The sequence below is a fragment of the Spermophilus citellus genome (assembly GCF_964194105.1).
Source record: "Spermophilus citellus genome assembly, chromosome: 9".
Lineage (NCBI taxonomy): Eukaryota > Metazoa > Chordata > Mammalia > Rodentia > Sciuridae > Spermophilus > Spermophilus citellus.
In genome coordinates, this window is record NC_138191.1 from 99,372,295 (window position 1) to 99,393,425 (window position 21,131).

Below are 21,131 nucleotides of genomic sequence, written 5' to 3' on the forward strand. Positions count from 1 at the left end.
TGGTTGGGCCATCAGGCCACTCCTCAGCATGGAGGCCAGGCTCTAGGCAGAGTGAAGAGGGCTGCGCCTGGCCCCGTGTGTTACCTAGAACAAACCCCTGGCCCTCGGTGGGCCTCAGTTTCTCCCATGCCCAATGATGTTCGAGGTCCTCTCTGGTTCTGGATGGGAGTGTGCTGCTCTGGGACCCCGCTCCCGGGGTACCGACGCCCTCACCAAGCAGGGAGGTGCCGGCCAGGTCTGGGAGGAGCTGCCGGGCCCGCCCCGCGCGCCGGGTCCTGGAGCTGCCGCTGGAGCCGCGGCTGCTGTCGCCCACACCGCCACCTGGAGGGGCCGCCCGTGCCCTCCTCAGAGCCTGGCCCGCGCCCATGGCCTTTCTGACCGCCTGGAGGGGGCCGGCTTCCGGGAAAAGAGACCGCAGGTACCGGGCGGGGGCGGGGACTCGGTGGGAGGCGCAGAGGGGACCGACAGGCCGCTAGGGGACACCGCCGACGGGAGGGACAGCCGAGGGGGCACAGAGGGAGACGACAGCGCACAGGCTGCTGGGCACGGGGTTAATGGCCACAGGGGCAGCCTCGCACCTCCCCCAGCTCCAGGTGCTCCCAGCTCCAGCACAGCAGGACTGGGTCTGGAGCCTAGGGATTCAGTCTCACCTGAGTCCTGCTGCCAGTGCCACAACCTGTAGTCACCCTGAGGGGGCTGGACCTCTGGCAGTGCTGGTAGTCCACTTTGGGCAGCCACTCTCTGCTCAGCCCTCTGCCCACTCGCATAGCTCTCCCCAGCTTGCCCCCACAGATAAGAGGAGGAACATTGTCCTCCTGAGGGGCTGTCTCCATCAGAGGGCAGCAAGCAGTGTTGGGAGTTGGGGTGGTGACCATATCCTGGGTCTTAGTCCGAGTGTGGAATGATGTGCATCACAGCTTCTCCAATGATCCTTCAAAGACGTGTCATTGCCCTCTTTTGATTGTCACCTCTCCCAGCTAACTCCACATCCTGGATGAGTTGCTACCTATGGATGTGTTCCCATGAGGGGACAGCCCTGATCCTTCTTCTGAGCTGAGACCCTCCCCACAAGTCCTTCTTATTGACATATTTAAAGTTCACTCTTCTATCCTGGAAAGAGCAATGCAACTATCCTCCATCTGACTGTCCTAGGAGCACCTCAGACTTGGCAAGTCCCAAACTAAATTCAACATCTTCATTCCCAAACCTGTTCCTCCTCCTGGGTCCCCATCCCAGCCAATGGTATAGTCATTCACCCAGTTGCCCAAGCCTGAAACCTGGGAGTCACCTCTGACACCTCCCTCCCTCACTCTCACACCAGTTTCCAATCCTGCTGATTTTACCTCCTGGATGTTTCTGAAAGCTGTTCATTTCCCTTAGACTCTCACAACAGCCCCTAGCTTTCCCAGCTCCTCCAATCTCTCACTCTTCAAACATTCTTTCTAAAGCACAAACCAGATTGCTATTTTTCTGCTCTAAAATGTTTCCATGAGTCTCCGTCAATTAGAGGTTGAAGTTCAAGGCCCTTGGTGGGCAGGGTTGTGACCTGTCCAGGTGCATCACTCATTGGTCACTCATTGATCATTCACTGTCCTAGCCACACCAACTGGCCTTGTGCTCTCAGGACTGTTGCTCAGGGTTGCCTAGAAGGCCATTTCTTCACTCTAACACTCCATAAAATTCAACTTCAGGTGACCTCTTGTTAGAGAGTCTTCTGAGCCCATCCCTGAGTCAGAGTCATGGTCTCCAGGGCCCTGGCATCTTGGCTTCTCTTTCCTGGCTCTCAGTCTTTCATCACATTTGTAACCCAGGACCTGTGTACATACCATGTTTCAGGTATTGTATTAGGCACTACAGATACAGTGTTACTTTACACATACAGGCCTGGGCTCTGGAGACCATATTCCAGTGTGAGACACAGATATACACAGGTAGACCAGGAAATAAGTAAACATCAGAAATAGATGCTGAGTAAGACTTAGAGTAATGTGACATGATGCACAGTAAAATCTACCGCCCAGAGCATGGTGAAGATCAGTGCTGACCAGATCTAGGATCCAGAAAGCAGGCTGACCAGAACAAACAGGAAAGGAGGTTTCACTGTGTGTTGAAAAGCACTCTCTAGTGCTTTAGGCAGGGTATTTACATACTTACATATTTAAAGATGATCATGCTGCCCTCCAGAGAAAATATTTGTGGACAGAACATTTCAACTCTACTCCTTTTTCTGTTTCCCCATTATGCCTGGAGGAGGAGACAGATTCTTCTGCCCCATGTCCCCAGAGCCCAGCACAGAATGGGTTTCAGGCTCAGGCTGTGTTCAGTTTTGATGAGTACATGAGGGATTTCTGAGGAGGACAAGATGCCCTGGTTGGCGTGGTAAGGACTGGCTGTGTCCAGATGGATTTCTTAAACTCCCAGGATTTCCTAAACACCTATGAGAATCCAGTTGTGCTGTCTTGGGTACGGGAACCTCCACGCTAATATTCTGTGTGTATATATTATTGTTATTGTGTGGAGAGAAATGGACAGGAGTATCAGAGGGGAGGCCACACAATGATCCGGGAAAGAGATACTGGGATGTAGATTAGGAGAATGGAGGGGATGCCGGACAGAGGCTAAGCAGCAAGAACTGCACCTTGGTGAAGGGACAAGCTGGGAGGCAAGACTCAGAACCACAAAGATGGGAAGGAGGTGAGGGGCTGGGAGAAGTGGGAGAAGGGGCCCTCTGGCCAAGCAGAGGCCTCCACATTCCTGGGGGGGGGGCGGCCTATGTGAGGGAAAACATGTGCAGTCAGCACACAAGTAGCCTTCATATTTCAGCTAGTACCTGCTGGACACAAACACCAGAGAATTCTTTATTCCCAGTTGCTCCCACAAGGTGTCACACCTGAGGCTTAAACCCAAGTCTCCATTCTCCCAGTGTGGGGACATGTCTTCTCTCCACCCTCACCCCTGACCTTCACACTGCCTGGTCTCCCACAGCATGTCCAAAGGGGGAAGGCTTCAGATGTTGCTCACCCCCTATTCGGCCACTTGAACTTGATTCAGTTACTTGATCTGCGAGAGCCTCAGCTTACTTGGCCATAAAATACTAGCTATTTTCTGAGGAGAGGGAAAGACCCACTGGAGTCATATTTGTAAAGGACCTAAAAGTCAGCCACTGGGGCTGTTCAGTGTGGAGTAAATGTGAGTTCATGTCCTTGGTGCTGGTAGGAGGAAATATCGCCCTTCCAGACCATTTGCGTTGGACAGAGGGGATTCTGAAAGGTTCAGGAGTCAATGATCAAATTCCCAGAAATGGAAACCCCAAACTGTTAGGAAGAGGAAATGGAACTGTCCCATCCTTGCACATCTTAGCGTGAGGACCAGCCTACAAATAGGGCTCCCTCCTAGTCATTCCGCAGCCCACTTGTGGTAGGCATAGCACCAGAAGCCCAGGCGAAGTGCAGGCAGGCAGGTTTGCCCAAGTGACTAAAGGGCAGAGCTGCAAAACGAGGAAGAGGCTGGGCTGCAGCAGACAAATTCTTGCTAGAGGAGCCCTCAGCTGCCTCCAGGTTAGGTGTGTCTCATCTGGTGGCTGGAATCCTTGGATAGCTGTGGAGTCCCTTCCTTGGAAATGGATCTGAACTCAAAACCAGTGATGAGATTTCATCTCTGTGATTCTCAGATCCATCAGGTGGAGGTGTTTGTGATTCTGGACCTATGATTTAAAATTCTAGGGCTGGGGATATAGCTCAGTTTGGCAGAGTGCTTGCCTCACATGCCTAGGGCCCTGGGTTCAATCCTCAGCACCAAAAAAAAAAAAAAAAAAAAAAATCTAAACTTTGCAAGGTGCAGTGACATAGGCCTATAATCCTAGCAACTCAAGAGACTGAAGGAGGAGGATCACAAGTTCAAGCCAACCTCAGCAATTTAGTGAGGCCCTGTCTCAAAATAAAAAATAAAAAGGGCTGAGGATGTAGCTCAGTAATAAAGCCCCTAGGTTCAATTCCTAGTACTAAAACAAATAACAACAAATTTATGCTTCTATGATATTGAAGCTTCTGATTCCAGGATTCAGGTCAGCTCCCTGTTGCTGAAGGCAGTTATACAGGGCAGGAGACAGTTCTGGTATGAGAAGCACATTTTGGCCCCACATTTGGCATTTGGGTTTTGGGGATTGGATAACTTCACATAGCATTATCTTCTCTAATTCTATTGATCTACCTGCAAATGCCATGATTTTATTCTCTTTTATTGCTGAGAAATATTCCATTGTTTCTATATGTCACATTTTTTAATCCATCATATGATCATCTCAATAGACACAGAAAAAGCATTTGACAAAATACAGCACCCCTTTTTGCTCAGAACACTAGAAAAATTAGGGATAACAGGAACATATCTCAACATCATAAAGGCTATATATGCTAAGCCCCAGGCCAACACCATTCTAAATGGAGAAAAATTGGAGGCATTCTCTCTAAAAACTGGAACAAGACAGGTATGCCCTCTTTCACACTTCTATTTAACATACTTCTTGAAACACTGGCCAGATGAAAATTAGACAGATGAAAGAAATTAAGGACACACATAGGAAAAGAAGAACTTAAATTGGCACTATTTGCTGATGATAGGATTCTATACCTAGAAGACCCTAAAAGTTCCACCAGGAAAACTTCTAGAACTAGTAAATGAATTCAGCAAAGTAGCAGGATATAAAATCTACACCCATAAATCAAAGGCATTTCTGTATATCAGTGACAAATCCTCAGAAAGAGAAATGAGGAAAATTATCCCATTTACAAAAGCCTCAAAAAATAAAATAAAATACTTGGGAATTAACGAAGGAGGTGAAAGATCTGTACAATGAAAACTACAGAACCCTAAAGAAAGAAATGAAAGAAGACCTTAGAAGATGGAAAGATCTACCTTGCTCTTGGATAGGCAGAATTAATATTATCAAAATAACCATACTTCCAAAAGCACTACAGATTTAATGCAATTCTGATCAAAATCCCAATGACATTCCTCATAGAAATAGAAAAAGTATGCAGTATTATTTTGGGCACATTGTTTAACCTCTCTGTGCCTCAGTTTCCTTATCTGTCAAATGAGGACTGTGAGGATTCTAAGAATTTGTTTATGTACAGCCCTGGGAACAGTGCCTGACACAGTGCTGTAGGAGAGCTTCTGATTATAAGAGGAAGGGCCTTCTCCATCAACTCTAGGAAATTGGTCTGAAAATCCCCGGGGGGCTATTCTAATTGGGTCTTCCTACAACCAATCACTGTGCTCTGAGAAGCAGGGTCAGGTGAAGGGATGCTCCTGCAGGTCAGCCGGTGGGGCTGGAAAGGAGTGAAGCTTCTTGAAGAACTGCTTTTTGAAGAAGAAGCACATGAGGGGCTTATAGTATAGAGGTGGCCACTGACCAAAACATAAAACGAAGCTATAGTTGTGCAAAGTACACAAATCACAATGCATTTGGAGGACTCCTGCCCATTCCTCTGAGACCCCCAATTGTTTGTGATATCCTAAGAAACTGAAAGTTGAAAAATCCTTTGTGGCCTCCTCTGGGGGCCTGTGCCACTCACTGTCCTCCTGCAGTTGTGGCTTTTCTAGACCCAACCATTCTCTCTCTGACTGTGACCACCACCCTGGCCTGGAAACAGAGTGGCCCTGGAGGCTCCTTACTTTATCACCTGTCAACTTTGTTCCCATTCAGGCTGCTCTAACAATACCAAAAGCCAGGTGGCTTCCAAACATCAGAAATGTGTTCCTCACAGGCCTGGAGGCTGGGAAGCCAAGGATCAAGGCAGATTCAGCTTTCTGGCTCACAAATGGTGCCTTGTTGTGTCCTCACATGGTGGCAGCCATGAGGAGTCTTTTATAAAATCCCTAATCCCCTCCATGGGTGGCTCCACCTCATGCCCTGATCACTCCCCAAAGGCTCCACCTCCAAATATCATCACCTTGGGGTAAAGATTTCAACATGTAAATTCTGGGAGAACCAAATATCCAGTCTATAGCAACTGCTGTATCCCAAGGACAAGTCACACCTAATTACCCACCAGATTGACTGGGATGCTTTAGCAAGTAGGAAAAAAAAGAGATTTTTTGTTTGTTTGTTTGTTTGTTACTAGAGATTGAACCCAGGGTTTCTTTATCACTGAGCTACAACCCCTGTTTTTTTTTTTTTTTTTTTTTTTTAATTTTGAGACAGGGTCTTGTTAAATTGCTTAGGACCTTGCTAAATTGCTAAAGCTGGCTTCAAACTTTTGATCTCTGCCTCAGCCTCTCAAATTGCTGGGATTATAAATGTGTGCCAGCACACCCAGCATAACAGATTTTGATGATACCATGGCCATTCTCCAATCTCTTGAGCATTCTGGAATTCTGGAATGAGCTTTCTCTGGGAGAAACCTATGCATGTCTTCTAGCATCTTCTTAATTAAGAGACAGGAAGCATATTCATTCTCTCTCTCTCTCTCTCAGAAGGTATCTCTCTATGTTGCCCAGGCTTGTCTTGAACTCCTGCATTCAAGTGATCCTCTCACCTCAGCATCCCAAGTGTCTTAGATGATAGGCATGAGCCACCAAACCCAGTTCCACATTTTCTCTCTTACCCCAACTCTAAAGCCTTCCTTTCCCAGCTCAAGATCAGCCTTTCCCAAGTGAGCAGCAGTGCAGAAATCTACCACTTTCAAGTAAAATTCTTTCCCTCACCCTACAAATAGCTATTTTTTGCTGCACTACTCCTGGCAGGACTAGATGGGACATAAGGTGCCCCATCCAGGTGGAACTCAGCCAAGCAATTCCATTCTTTTGGATCCCTTTTCTTCCCATGGGAGTAAATTTCTTCCTTGCTTTTTGCCTCCTGCAAAAAGGTATTCCCCTTAGTGCCTTGCAGCCGGCTCTGACTAATACCCACAGCTTGCAAAAAGTAGTAGCATAGCCCCTCGCTTCATTTCCAGCAAAGAAACACCCTCTAACAGGTACAACAGCTAAGCCTCAGGTTGAAGGTAACTTTGCTTTCTTTTTGAGAAAATGAGTGGGTGGGCATTTGCTTTACATCTGGGTGCCAAAAGGGCATACCCAAGGACCGTCCCTGAGCACAGATCAGGCTAGTCAAAAGTTAATGGCTCCACTCAACAGTACTTCTCTCCTCCTTCACCTGCCACTGCTTCCTCCAAGTCCCAGCTTCTCTCCCAAGACACCTTCTGGACCAGCTCTCTGCCTTCAGAACTCTCCCCTCTCCCGCCTTTGGGATCCATCATAACATAGGCCTTCGCCCATGCCTCACCAGGAGCACTTGACAGGCATCATCTATTTTCCACACAATTTTGACCAAAGAGGCCTCCAGGTCCTGGGCAGGGCCCTTGGTGTACATCTTAGGAGAAATCCTTTTAATTTTTTTTCTGGGCAGCCTTGTGTAGTTTGAAGTCTCTTTCAGGTTCATTTGCTTATTTAATGCTCACAACAGTCCTGTTATCCCTGCTTTTTGGGTGAGGAATGTAAAGCTGAAAGATAATGACAATGCTCTGTTCTAAGAGTTTTTTTGTGGCCAGGCATGGTGAGTCCATGCTTGTAATCCTAGTGGCTCTGGAGGCTGAGGCAGGAGGATCCCAAGTTTAAAGCCAACCTCAGCAACTCATCGAGGCCCTCAGTAACTTAGTGAGACCCTGTTTCTAAATAAAATATTTTTTTAAAGGGCCAGGGATGTGGCTCAGTGGTTAAGTGTCCCTAGGTTCAATTCCCCAGTACCAAAAAAAAGGTTTTTTTTTGGTATATTACCTCATTTAATTCTTGCAACAACCCACCATCATTCTCATCCCAGAGATGGAGTCACTGACCCAGGTGTCAGAGCTGGGTACAACCCTGGTATTTGAGCTGTTCCCTGAGCCACTCCCTACCCTGCCTCAAGCTAATCAGATGACTTGCCTAAGATTACCTAGTTGGGACATCATGGGACCAGGAGTCCATCCAAATCTTCCTAGCTCTGCAGCCCAATTTCTGAACCCCAACACCATGCCACTTAATGGCAGAAATCCTTCATTAGAGCTGTCACCCTTGATGTATCAGAACTGTTCTTGGTTCCCTGTGCCTGCCCAGGCTCCTTCTGTAGGCCCACCCTTGGCAGCTGCTGAAGACCAGGCAGTAGAAGACCTCAGTCCTCGAACTGAGAACGTCAGAGCAGGGAGGGCCCTTGAGCTCCCTATCCAGCCTCCCCTCCTCTCTGTATTTGGAGGAAAGAGAGAAACTAAGGGCCAGAGTAGAACAGTAATATGTGCCCAAGGTCACAGGACTAGTGTGGGCACAGTCCACGTGAGGGAAGAGGTCCATCCAAGGATCAGACCTAGGTACCCCCAAAGGCATCGTCACTACAGGGAATATTTAAGAGCTGTGATTCTCACAGTCTCTTCAAAGGTCCATATTGGGTCTATTCACTTGTGAATTATTAACAAGCCCAGTTCTGTATCCTGCTGGGTAGGGCTTATTCTCTCCAAGAAAACCAGTTTTACAATCACCAACACAGCCCCATTGGGAAGGCTCTGGAGTCAGTGGTGGATCTGGGCTGGCACAGACCACAGGGGTTGGGAGGGGCACTTTGTGCCAGGAAGGGCCTGGGGGAAGGGACTGAAATGAGGATGGGGACAAGAATCACCCAGATAATGCTCACTTATCAACCCAGCACCCCTGAGAGTGATGGAAGGAGGGAAGGCAGAAAGCAGGAAACAGGTGTCCTGACAGGGGAGGAAGGGATCCTCGACTCAGAATGCTGTCAGCTCAAGGTCACGGGTGGGTGGATGGATGATCAGAGTAGAGTTACTGTGTTGAGAGGCAGAAACAAGGATGATGACTCACAGGCTCCCCTGGGCTGGGACTGGGCAGCTCCTAGGGGTGGGGAATGGGCCAGGTGGGGCCTTCCTGAGGGTGGGCCTGTCCATGCTCTGACTCACCAGGTGAGTGGGCATCACGATACTGGGTTGGCTTCAGTATCGTTGCCACCATGGTGGTGTGAGGAGTGTTCCAGCTGTAATGGCAGCCATGCTGCTTACCTTGCAGAGCTCAGTTTGCATCTGTAAAATGGGGAGCACAACATCTGTCACACTACCACAGTTACTGGGTACCTATGCAGCACTATGCTACATGCCAGGTCCTATTCTGGGCATTGTGCATACATGAATTCTTAATTCTTACAAAAGCCCTTTGATGTAGGCATTAGTATTATTTCTATTTTACTGATGAGGAAACTGAAGCTCTATCTAGTTAGAAATGAAAATTAAATGAGATAACTCATGTTACATATTTAATACCATGTGTGGCACTTAAGAAGCTTTTGATGTGCATCAGCCATTGTTGCAATAATTACCTTAGAGGTAATTATTTCCTTAGGGAAACTATAAAGTTCTGGACCTAGTGTTCATGTCTGGTGATTAGTCAGGCAACACCAGCTGTCAGGCGCTGAAACACACAGATGAATCTCACCAGGCCCTGCCCTCAAGAGTGTCCCGTGGTAGGGGGAATTAGGATTGGTCAGAGCAGGTTAAGGCAGTGGGTGCCCAGGATTCCCAGCCCAGCCTGAGAGGGAGGGCTTTCTGGAAGAGGCAGTATCTGAATAGAAACCTGTAGGGTAAGGAGGAGTTTGGGCATTAGAATGTTCTTAATACATGTTGGTCAAATACCGTGAAGATCTACCTTGGAGCTAATGTAGCTTAAAGCTTCAGGATCTCTTCCTCACCTGCCTGGCATCTTCTGAGGCTCCAGGAGGACCCTAGCAATTTTCTATCAGTAAATTTGTATGATTTTTTTTTAAAGAAGCCTCCCAATAGTAAGCTTCTGGATCCATCCCTGGTCACATGAATGGATAATGAGTGACAAGGAAAGGACATATGTTCTAGGGAAAGGAAACAGCATGGGCAAATACGTGGAGATTTGAAAGTGCATGGCATGTAACAGCCTCCCAGCCTCATCACCTGGGACTTGTTTTTACAATAAATTGCTGGTCTTGTCACAGCCTCCAAACTCCAGCTGTCACCAATGTGCCCTTGCCACCTCTATGTTTTCATGCATATTGTTCCCTTACCTGGTACACTTGCTCCACAACTTCATTAATAATATAACTTCAAAGCTCAGCTCTGACCCCACCTTCTCCAGAAGGCCCCCTGACTCTCCTCATCTGGATTCCTTACAGTTTCGTGTGGATGTCATTATAGACTGCTTCTTAAAGTTAATTATCTTTTTTATGCCTATATATGAGACTGCAGAGGTGGGATGATTCTTGGAAGTAAGCATCTGCCCTCTGCTTACACATGGGCTGGAGGGGAGCTTACTGCCTTCCCAGGAAGCTTGTTTAATGTAAGCAATAATCCCACAAACCTCTCCCCCCTACAAACAGCCTGCCTGGCTCCCCTGGGATCTAGTCCAAGTCTTCTTCCCACCCTGGTTGCTTCTGCAGACTGCCCCCTCCTGTTTCCTCCTCTGACATCTAGGAACTTAACCTGATCTAGGGGAAGTGGAGTCCCTCCTTCTCCTGTCCCCAGCCTATGTGAAGGGACAGCTCTAATGGCAGCCACGTGCTGTGCTGTGATGAGTCATGATTAAGAGCATCTGGGACCCAGAGGTGGTGGTTGGTTAACTCCTGATGGGCCAGAACTTTCTCTGCCAGGAGATCAGGTCAGTTCAACCCTGGGCTTACATACCCACCTGAGGCCTAGATGCACAGTGGACACCTGGAGAGTGACCCCACACACAAGCATTGAGAATAAAAGAGAAGATCAGTGGGGTGAAGGACTGGCACATGAGCTCCAGAGTCAGAAGGGCAGGGTTCCAATCGCAGCTTGTCACGTATTAGGTGCGTGCTCCGGAGCCAATCACATGAACCCTATGCCTCAGTTTCCACATCTGTAAAATGGCAATTATGGAGATTGAGAAGACTAGTGTGAGCTGCCCACTAGCAGTGAGTGCTAAAATCGCGTTATTTCCCGCCTTCTGGTCTCCTACAAACATACTCCATGGACATGTGTTTGGGATTAAAATTCAAGCCTGACTCTGGAGGCTGTGTCTTTCTCTGCATGAATGCCCCCATTAATGTTGTAGGACATCAGAGGCTCCGGTGGGAGCCGCTGCGGGGCGGGAGCTGTGGGGGAGGGGAGTGACAGGAAGGTGGACCTCAGGTCTAGGAGAACTTTCTAACTCTGGTGGGGGCGTGAGCGGTAGGAGCGAGCGCTGGGCGGGGTCTGCGCACAGAATCTGTGGCCCGGGTCGCACCTCTCCGGGCTGGGAGTGGGGACCCTCGCGCGGGCCGGGCGAAGGCAGGCCCCGCCCCAGCCCTGCCCCAGCTCCGGGAGGCTGGGGGTGGCCGTGGCCCCACTGCGCGGGTGGGCAGACCGAGGCCCGGCCCGGCCCGGCCCCGCCGCCTTCCCCGCCCCCGGCGCGCCCCTCCCCGGCCGCCGCCTCCGTGGCTCGGCTGCACAGCGCGGGGCTCCGGGATCCGGCGGCAGCACCTGGGCCGCTGCTGGCGTCCGGCGGGGGCAGCGCCGCTCGCCCCCCTCGGCGATGACCACGGCCGGCGCCCCGGGCGCCCTGCCCGCGGGGTAAGTGCGCGGCGGGCGGCCCCGGGGGCGCGGGCCGGGGCGGGGACGTGCGGGGGCCCGCGCCGAGCCTCCCCGCCGCGCCCGCGGCCCGCACTGCGGCTGTCGCCCCTGCCGGGCGCGCAGTCCCCCGCCCCGCTGCCTCTGGGGCGGCCCGCGCCGGGAGCCGCGAGGGGGCTGCGGAAACTGCCCCAGGGGACCCTGGGTCGGCCACTCCCCCTCTGGGTCCCAACTTTCTCACGGAGGTGTAGTCAGAGCCATGTTTGCAGGAGCCTGCTTACCAGCCGCGTCGCGTTGGTGTCTGGGGTGGGCCTGTGACCATCCCCGCGCTAAGATGAGGAAACTGAGGCATAGCTCTTTATCTGACTTGTCTCCGCTCCTCCCCGAGGTAAGAGTTGGGACGAGTTCTGTCTGATGTCAGAGCTCCCACCCACGTCATCTTCAGTGATATTGGGTGGACTTAAAGGGCTGTTTCGTCCAACCCGGCCCAGGGGATGTAACAGGGTTGTAAAAGGTGGGCGTTGGCACTATCAACAAGGCTGTCTTGCCCAGCCCTACCCCCACCCATTGAGGAATCCTGTGGGACCTCCACATTGTCCCTGTAGCAGTGACAGCTGCTTGCTGTCCAGAGACCTTCCGCAGCTCTGCCTTTCCTAAGGCCCGGTGGGTAGGGGCAGCTGCCGGGATTTCTGGCTGCTGGCAGGTTGCTGGGCAGAGATAGAAACCCAGGTGAGTTGGAACCTATGCCTGCCCTGCCTGGAGCCTCACTACCGGTGACAATATTTGCCAAGGGCCTGAGGCCTAACAAATGAACAGGGAAGTTAGGAACCTGGTGCCATCTGGGCAGCTGGATGCCCCCATAGGGCCTTTGTGTGGGGCTGGAGTATAAGAGCTCAGAAGCTGGGTTGCTGGTGAGGGATGCCCTGGTAAGTTTTGCCTTGATCATTTGTTATATGACTTTGGCCACGTTCTTTACCCTCCCTAAATTTTTCGACCCACCTTTGGAAAATATGGGGAGGCTGGGCCACCTTCCTGCTGAGGGCTGAAATCCTTGTAAATCTGGAGCTTGCTTAGGTCCCCTTCTGCCCAGCTCTGACTTAGCACCACCCCACTGGGTCTAGAAAAGTGATTTCCTGGAGAGTATGCAGGCATGGAGCAAGGCTTCCATGAAAGAATCCTAGACTTTGGGACTGAAATCCACATTCATCCCTCTTCTTTATACCACCACATCCATGCCTGAGTCCCCTCCACAACCTCAGGCTCCTCTGGGCCTGCTGTGGGATTCCAGGGCAGCAGGCTGGCTCTTCTAGCACTGGCAGACCTTCCTCAGACTGACCTCACCTGCCTCCCTGCAGTCCTGCCATGGCCTACTGTTCTTTGAGGTCACGTAGGTCTATTTGCCCCTGCCTTGGTCAGAGTCATCCTCATGGGATCTGAGCAGTTGAGGCCCAAATCAGAACCATCTCCACCTTCTCTGTGAACACTAATTCAGTCACTCATCAAATAAGACCTGTTTTGGGCCCAGCCCTAAGGCAGGATGGTCAGTGGTGAACAAAGTAAGCCTCAAATCTCTACCACTTTAAAAATTATAAAATATTTTTAATTCTTTGGAAGAAGATAGCAAATAATAAACTGAACTCTCATGTTTTTGTCACCCAACTTTGTCAGATATTATCACTGTGCCCCATTTAGTTCATGTTCTTTTTTTTTTTTTTAATAAACCATGGAAACCTCTGTGGACACTCCTTCCCTCCTTCCCTCTCCAGAGATAATTGCCATCCTGAATTTTGGTTTTTTCATTTCCTCATTTTCATTCTTTTGCTGAATATATGAAATGCTAAATGGTAGGTAGATGTTCTTTAAAGTGGAGTCATAGCATGTGTTGTCCTGCAGCTTTTTCCTCATTCAATGTCAGGTTTCTGAGGTTTAGCCTTCTTGATCATGTGACTCTGGTTGTCCTTGCCCTGATATATGGTACACCACCCTGTGTAAAGACTCACATTTATTTACTTTCCTTTCTTGTTGGACATTGAGGTGGGTCCCCATGTGTTGCTGTTCAAATACTGAATATTCTTGTACAGGTGTCCTTTGCGCATGTGTTTCTCTGGAGTGTCTCTTAATAGTAGAATTGCCAAGTTATAGGTATGTACTCAATCTTTTAAAGTTATTTAGTTTTATTATAAAATCAGTGCTGCTCAGTAAAATAAATGATGGCAATACATAATGTTAGGAAAAAGTTATAATTGCTGACCTTTTCTGAGTACTTCCTATTGTGCTTTACACAATCTCATTCTTTACGACAACACAGGGAGGTAGATCCTGTCATTCCCAGGCCACTGATGAAAAAACTGAGGCTCATAGAGGTTAAAGAACTTTCTCAGGTTTTTGCAGGAAGTTATTGCTGGAACACAGCTTGAGTCCAGGGTTATGTGCTTTCAAAATTCTTAAAGGCCACCTTGTCATGCCACAGGGCACTCGCTTTATGTGCATTTAAGGGGTCTCTGGAAGGAGTTTAGAAATGTCACTTTGGAAGTGGATATGTTACTTCACTGGTGGCGCCGAAGTCCCCCTCTCCCATGATGGAGCGGGGATTAAAAGCCACTTCTGGCTCCAGTCTGCTTCTTGAGTGACTTCGCTTCCCTGCCCCACATCCAGCTCACCCTGACTGAGGTTGGGATGGGAGCTTTTTAGCTGGGGCTGAGGATCTTCTAGCTACCCCACTCTGTCTCTGCCCATGAAGCACTAGGGTAGCAGACCAGGTGACAACAGATGGGAGGTGGGAGGCTAAAGGAGAGCAGGGAGGGGCTCCAGGCTGCCTGATGCCCCCTTCCACTCTGTCCAGTTCCTATCTCATGTGGGCCTTAAGTGGATGGGATCTGAATGGGAAAGCCCCACCACCACTAGCCAAAATTCCTGTAGTTGGTCACCAGCCCTGCTCCATTCTTCACCCAACCCTGTGCTTCCCTTGGCCACCTTCCTTACCCATCCCTGTCAGTGTTCCCAAGGAGATGGCCCCTCATCACAGACCCATCACCTGCTTACCTGAAGGTGCCCTAAAGGAGAGTGGCCTTCAAGACACAGCCTATGGGAAGGAGGGGCTTCTGTCACAGTCAGGCCAGGGGAAAGACTTGGAGCACTGAGATGCAGAAAGCATTTGTCTTTTCCCAGCTTCTTGGGAGGGGCCAGACCTTGTTTCCGCTTTAGGGCCTTCCCTCCCTTATCTGTCAGTACAGATAAGAGTGCCTGCTAGCTGGAGGATTGAGTGAAATAATGCAGTCTCCAATTTAGATAAAACTTGAATGATATTCTCTTGGTGGTGGATGGTGTTAATGCTATTATTAAGTTAAGTGGGGCCAGTGTCCCTCTTTTTTTTTTTTAATTTTTTATTGGTTGTTCACAACATTACAAAGCTCTTGACATATCATATTTCATATATTAGATTGAATGAACTACAGTGTCCCTCTTTCCTGAGCTCCCCCGTCAGCCCCCCGCCCCCGTCTCACCTCTCTATTTAGCTGCTTTTTTGGAGTCTCTGTCTTCCAACCCTTTGAGACTGCTTAGCCCCCTAACTGCTGTACAGGTGTGGTGTCTCCAGCCCTTTGTGCACATTGTCCCTTCTTGCACTTCTTTCTCTGTCATATCTGCAACTCTGCACCATCTGTCCCAGATAGCTTTCTTGAGTGCCCCAGGCAGGGTTGGAGACCTCCTCTGGGCCTCTTCAGTTCCAGTGATCCCCATGATCACAGCCCTGATCAGGATGACTATCACTGTCTCCACCTGCACCTATTGCTACTACAGACTGTGAGCTCAAGGGCAGGCCCAGGTCTGGGCCCTCTCTGTGTTCCCAGAGCCTCGCCCCACACTTGGCCCAGAATAGGAGCTCAGTGGGTATTTATGGGAGTGAAGGAAGGAGGAAATCATCTGGAGGAAGGAAAGTCACTTACCAGCCTCACTCCAGTTAAGCCAAAGAGGTGCTAGGGTTGCCAGGGGGACAGATATGCATCTCTGTACTGTTTGTCCCTCAGGCTGTGCATGGACAGGTGGGCAGAACCTCTTCTTGGTGGGGGATGGAGGGAGTAGGGTATGTGTGCATAAATGGGAGTTAGGCTCTTGGACATAAACCATAGCAATGGACTTGGTTCCCTGAGGCTGAACTGATATGTCTTGGCTCAGGAAGAAACTTGGGTTGGAACTCACATGTGGGTGTATCACCTTGGCCAAGTCACCTCTGTGTCTGTTTCCTCATTTGCAGTGTGCGTGTCTGTTTGGCAAAGGGAGCGGGGGTGGTAATAATCCTATTGCACAGAGCATTTTGAGAGTTCAAGGAGAGAGTGCTGTTGAACATCCAGGGTAGTAGGTGCTCAGTGCCACCTTGTTGATTTATTTATCCAACAGAGCTGAATGGATTGAGCATTAGTTGACAGGCTGGGCCCAGGGCACAAAGGAAGATAGACACATCTAGGCCTTGTGAGGAGAGGGCTGGGGCAGCTTGGGGTGGGACTTTTTAGACCATGAAAAGGAACTGGGTCTTTGCCTTGAGAGGATGGGGAACCAGTGAAGGATTTGAAGTCTAGGAGTGACATGGTCAGATCTGTGGGGTTTTTTAAATATTTATTTTATAGTTGTAGTTGGACACAATAACTTTATTTCACTCATTTATTTTTTATGTGGTGCTGAGAATTGAACCCAGGGTCCCGCTCATATGAGAGGAGTGCTCTACCGTTGAGCCACAACTCCAGCCATAGATCTGGTTTTTAAATGGACATATTTGGCTATAAAAAAGGGACAGATTAGAGGGAATAATGTTTCAAATATTCTGCCTCCAAAAAAACTACCTGGAGGATGGATGGGTTATACCAATCACCCTTTATGACACCTTCTGAACTCCCTCAGTAGAAGCAGATTCTCTCAATCCAAGAACAAAGAGGGAGCTAGAGTCAGGCTGGAAATGAAATGAAGCCACAGCAACTTTAGGGTCCTTGCAGATTCAGAAACCTAGACCTGTCAATGCCAATAGCCACACAAGGGACGGGAGATGAGGTCTTGAGCCTGCGCAGGTACAACAGTATGAGGAATTAGCATATAGTCTTCCTCTTCCTCATAAATGTGGGACCCTAAGGCCTTCAATCTCAGTGACTAGGAGGATGGGCCAGAAAAAAAGATCATCCACCAGAAAAGGGAGACAACAGTTCTGGTGGGAAAAAAAGGGTTCTCTAGAAAATTCTAAATATTGATCTGCCATGACACAAATGCTGGGTTCGAATGCACACCACTTTTGTGGTCCTAGAATTCATAAATTAGAAAAGTGACTTAAGTGGTCTCAGGATGTCAGTGCCTCAGGGAACTTGGCTGGAGTAAATGGAAGTCCTTTTTGGATGGATGTGCCCTTGTCCCAAGGTCCCTTTGACAATGATGAATTCATGTTTAAATTTTAAAATACACAAGGAAACAAGCCATTATGATCAGCAGATATCAGGAACAAATGGTAGTTTATCTGAGAGTCTTAAATGCTAGAATTAGCAGATACAGAATATAAATAATTGTGCTTAAGAATTGTGGAGACATTGATGCCAGGTGTGGTGGCACATGCTTGTCATCCTAGCAGCTAGACAGACTGAGGCAGGATGATCAGGAATTCAAAACCAGCCTCAACAAAAAGTGCAACACTAAGCAAATCAGTGAGACCCTGTCTCTAAATAAAATGCAAAATAGGGCTGGGGATGTGGCTCAGTGGTCAAGTGCCCCTAGTTCAACCCCTAGTCCCTCCCCGCAACTCCCCCGCCGCCAAAAAAAGAATTGTGGAGATGTTGAAACAGGCATAGTGATGCATGACTGTAATCCTAGCAATTCAGGAGGCTGAAGCAAGAGGATCTCAAGTTTGAGACCAGTCTCAACAACTTAGTGAGACCCTGTCTCAAAATAAAAATAAAAAGGACTGGGAATCTGGCTCAGAATAAAGTACCACTGGATTCAATCCCCAGTACCCCTCCCCCCCAAAATATATAGAAATTGAAGAAGAACTTGAAACAATAAGATAAGCAGGTAACAAAATACTACCTAAAATATCCAAAACATACTTGAAAAAGAACCAAGAAGAATTTCTGGAAAGGAAAAATATAATAATCAACATGAAAAAAAAATCAGTATCCTGGACAAATAACAGATCAGACACACCTAAAGAAGGAAGTTGTGAAAGACCTAAAGAAAGTACTCAGAACCTAATAAGTCAAATGGATAATAAAGAAGCAAGTTGAGAGACATGAAATGTGGAATAAAAACTGTCTAGCTGAGGGGCCGGGATTGTGGCTCAGTGGTAGAGTGCTTGCCTAGAGTGTGTGAGGCACTGGGTTCAATTCCATATAAAAATAAAAACAAATAAAATAAAGGTATTGTGTTCATCTACAACTAAAAAAGTATTTTTTAAAAAATTTTAAAAAAGAGAGAAGGGGTAGGAAGTGATCGGAACAGACTTGGGTAAAGATGATAGAGACTTGGGCCAGAGGCCACTGGGCATGGAACGGGGTAGGTAGGGTTTTTCTTGGTGGTGGTGAGGTACTAGGGACTTAACCCAGGGGCACTTTATCATTGAGCTGTATCCCTAGCCTGCTTTATTTTTTGAGACAAGATCTTCCTAAGTGCTTAGGACCTCCCTAAATTGCTGATGCTGCCCTCGGACTCACAGTCTCCCTGCCTCAGCCTCCCAAGTCTCTGCTATTACAAGGCTGGGGCATCATGCTGGACAAGAGGATGGTTTTGAGACATTTAGGTAGTATAGTTGATAGCGTTTAGTGATGTAGTGGATGATGGAGGCCTGTGAGAGGGGTGTGTCAAGGATAACTGTCAGATTTCTGGCTTGAGAAACTGGGCAGAGGTGTGTCACTTATTAAAATGGCAGAACTGAGGGAGAACATATTTGGGAGAATGAATGGGAGTTTAAACGGGACACATCTCATTTTGCCTGGTAAGATCCGATGTATGGAACAGGAAGCACTAGAATTGGGCCTCAAGGTATAGGTAGTTTACTTGGTGGAGAAGAGGTTTTTTCTTTACTATTTTTTGGGAAATAGGAATTCCCTTCAATGATATCACTGAGCTCCTTTCTGGAACCTTCCTTCACTCACAAGAGATCCCTTGAGAAGAGGCATTCTCAAGATTATCAGTCAGACTTCTGGGATCTTTCTCATTTCACATCTTATTTTTTAGATGGGAATACTGAAGCCCAGAAAAGTTAGGAATTTGTTTTCCTTGTTTTTTACTCCCATTTTTTCATTCATTCATTCATTCACTTCACATATGTGTTAAAAGCCTACTTTGTGCCAGATCCTAAGTGCTGGGGATACAGCAGTGATCAAAAGTAAGATTCCTGTCTTTTAGTGCTTGTATTTTTGTGGAGAGAGAGAGACAGACAGACCATAAACACAAGAATATATCACATATGAGAGAAGATAAGGACCTCAGAGACATGTGAGAAGTGGGGAGGGCGGGTGTGTGGGAGGTGTCATTGGGAAGGTGAGACTGCAGTATGGAATGCCCCGGGCTGCTTTTACAGGTCTGCTGCCCTCCATGGCCCATTATGACAGTGTCTGGGGTTCTAGAGTGCAGGCCCGAGAGACAGGAGGAGGCCTGGAGAAGGAGGGACAGAAGTGGGACTTAGTGGGTGAGCTGCACCCCCCCAGGGGGGACAGCAGAGCCCAATGGGTCAAAAAGGCCACAAGGATCCCCACTGCTCTTGTGGAGGGTAAGATACATTTATTCCCGAGGTCTTCTTGCTGTCTATTCTCCTGAACATCTCAGATGTCACACACACTTTTGCTCCTCCTCTCACCCTTGGAGACATTGAGAAGTGGGTCCAAATTGTCTCTTTATTCCAGTACAGAGTGGGCAGCCTGGAAGGGCTTGGGAAAGATACTCAAGGCTAACCAGAGAGGTAGTTGGCCAGGAGGAGCTGAGGCCCATTTCTCTCCTCTCAGGACTCCTGTGAGCAACCTCCATGAGGCCCTGGACCAGTGCATGACGGCCCTGGACCTGTTCCTCACCAACCAGTTCTCAGAAGCACTCAGCTACCTCAAACCCAGGTGAGCTTAAGCCCTAGTGGGGGTGAAGGGCGGAGCTGCGTGTGCACATGCGGTGCAAATGTGTGTGTAGGGATGGGGCATGTTGGTCGTGGAGAACCAGAGGTCTTGTTTGAGAAGAACCTCATGTAACTCAATGCCTTCAGCTTTCTGGGTCACCGTGACCACTGAGAAGTCCCATAAAATGGCTCAGGATCCCAGTCCCACAGCCTTTGAGCAGCCACCATAGAGACCTCTCTAAGGTCGCTGTGACTTATTCACCTCTTCCCACTTTACCTCTTATTCCTGCTGAGTCCACTGGGGCTTCTTGTCTCCATCGGCTAACATAGTTGCTTTGCTTATTTTCCCTGCAGTTGCCTACTTCAAGATCAGTAGGGTAATAATGAGCACTGCTCTTTTAATCAATTCCCCCAGTGTTTGCTGCCTTATTTCTTGATAATATGCCTACACTGCTTTTTCTTATCATATTTTCTTTGTCTTTAAAACTGAGATATGATTCTCATTTCATGAAGGTCACCTTTTTTTTTTTTTAACTTTTGATCCCACACTTTGATTATATTCTTTATTTGCTGTTTCTCTCTCTCTTTTTTTTAAAATATGGTTCTTTTTAGTTATACAGAGCAGTAGAATCCATTTTGATATTCATACAAGCATGGAATATATCTTTTGAAAGTCACCTTTTTTTACTTACTACTTTTTGAAAAATTTTTCTAATTAGTTATACATGACAGGCAGAATGCACTTCGATTCATAGTACACAGATGGAACACAATTTTTCACTTCTCTGGTTGTACCCAAAGTAGAGTCACACTTTACACATTTATCCTTAATTCCACCAGTTGATCCTATCATGAGTTTTTCCCTATATGTCCAAATACCAAGTGAGCTCTCAGTCCCTGTTCTTCCTGGAAACCTGGATATACGGTCTCCTGGCCACTCCCAGCTACCACCCCCGCCCCAGGCTCTTGTTGCCTCTCTCCTGTTTCCTTGAACCCAAGTCTTTCTCTCATATAGTCTACTGGATTTTTCCAGAATATGCCCTCTAGAAATTTCCTAACAAAGAGTTGCATGAACATAACATGTTTTTCTATCAGAAGTTTGAAGGTATAACTCCCCTGCTTTCTGTCATCTTCTGTCTCTCTGAACCCTAATTCTACTTTTCATGTGATCTTTTTTCCTTCTCTAGAAATGTTTAGGATCTTCCCTTTTAATCTTGAAAATCTGGAATTTCACAGTGATGTGCTAAAACAAAGGTCTCTTTTTTTTTATCCCATATTATTTTTTGGAGACTCAGTTCTAGGAAATTCCCTCTATATATTGTTTCTCTTTCCTGGCTTTATTTATTTAGATCAATCCTTTTCTACAGCTCTTATCTCCCGTTCCCCTTTCTGATTCTTTATCATTTTCTTCCTCCAATTTTTGGGAATTTCCTCAGCTTCGTTATTAAGTCCTTCTATTGACTGCTTCTACAAGTACATGATAA

The 21,131-nt window shown here is 47.9% G+C and overlaps 1 protein-coding gene across 6 annotated transcripts in view; it reads left to right on the top strand.

The window, feature by feature from the left end:
* Positions 1-10,639: 10,639 nt before the first annotated feature.
* Positions 10,640-21,131, top strand: part of TTC39A (tetratricopeptide repeat domain 39A) — a 39,360-nt gene continuing 28,868 nt past the window's right edge. For 4 of the 6 annotated variants that reach the window (XM_081306439.1, XM_081306432.1, XM_081306436.1 and 1 more), the window contains exons 1-2: positions 11,202-11,579; positions 19,547-19,651. In XM_081306439.1, coding sequence (XP_081162565.1) covers positions 11,542-11,579; positions 19,547-19,651 — 143 coding nt within the window. In that variant the 5' untranslated portion in view covers positions 11,202-11,541. Of the gene's footprint in view, positions 10,660-11,201; positions 11,580-11,841; positions 11,965-19,546; positions 19,652-21,131 lie in introns of those variants that run through there. The other 2 variants (XM_081306433.1, XM_081306435.1) reach the window with 2 other exon arrangements.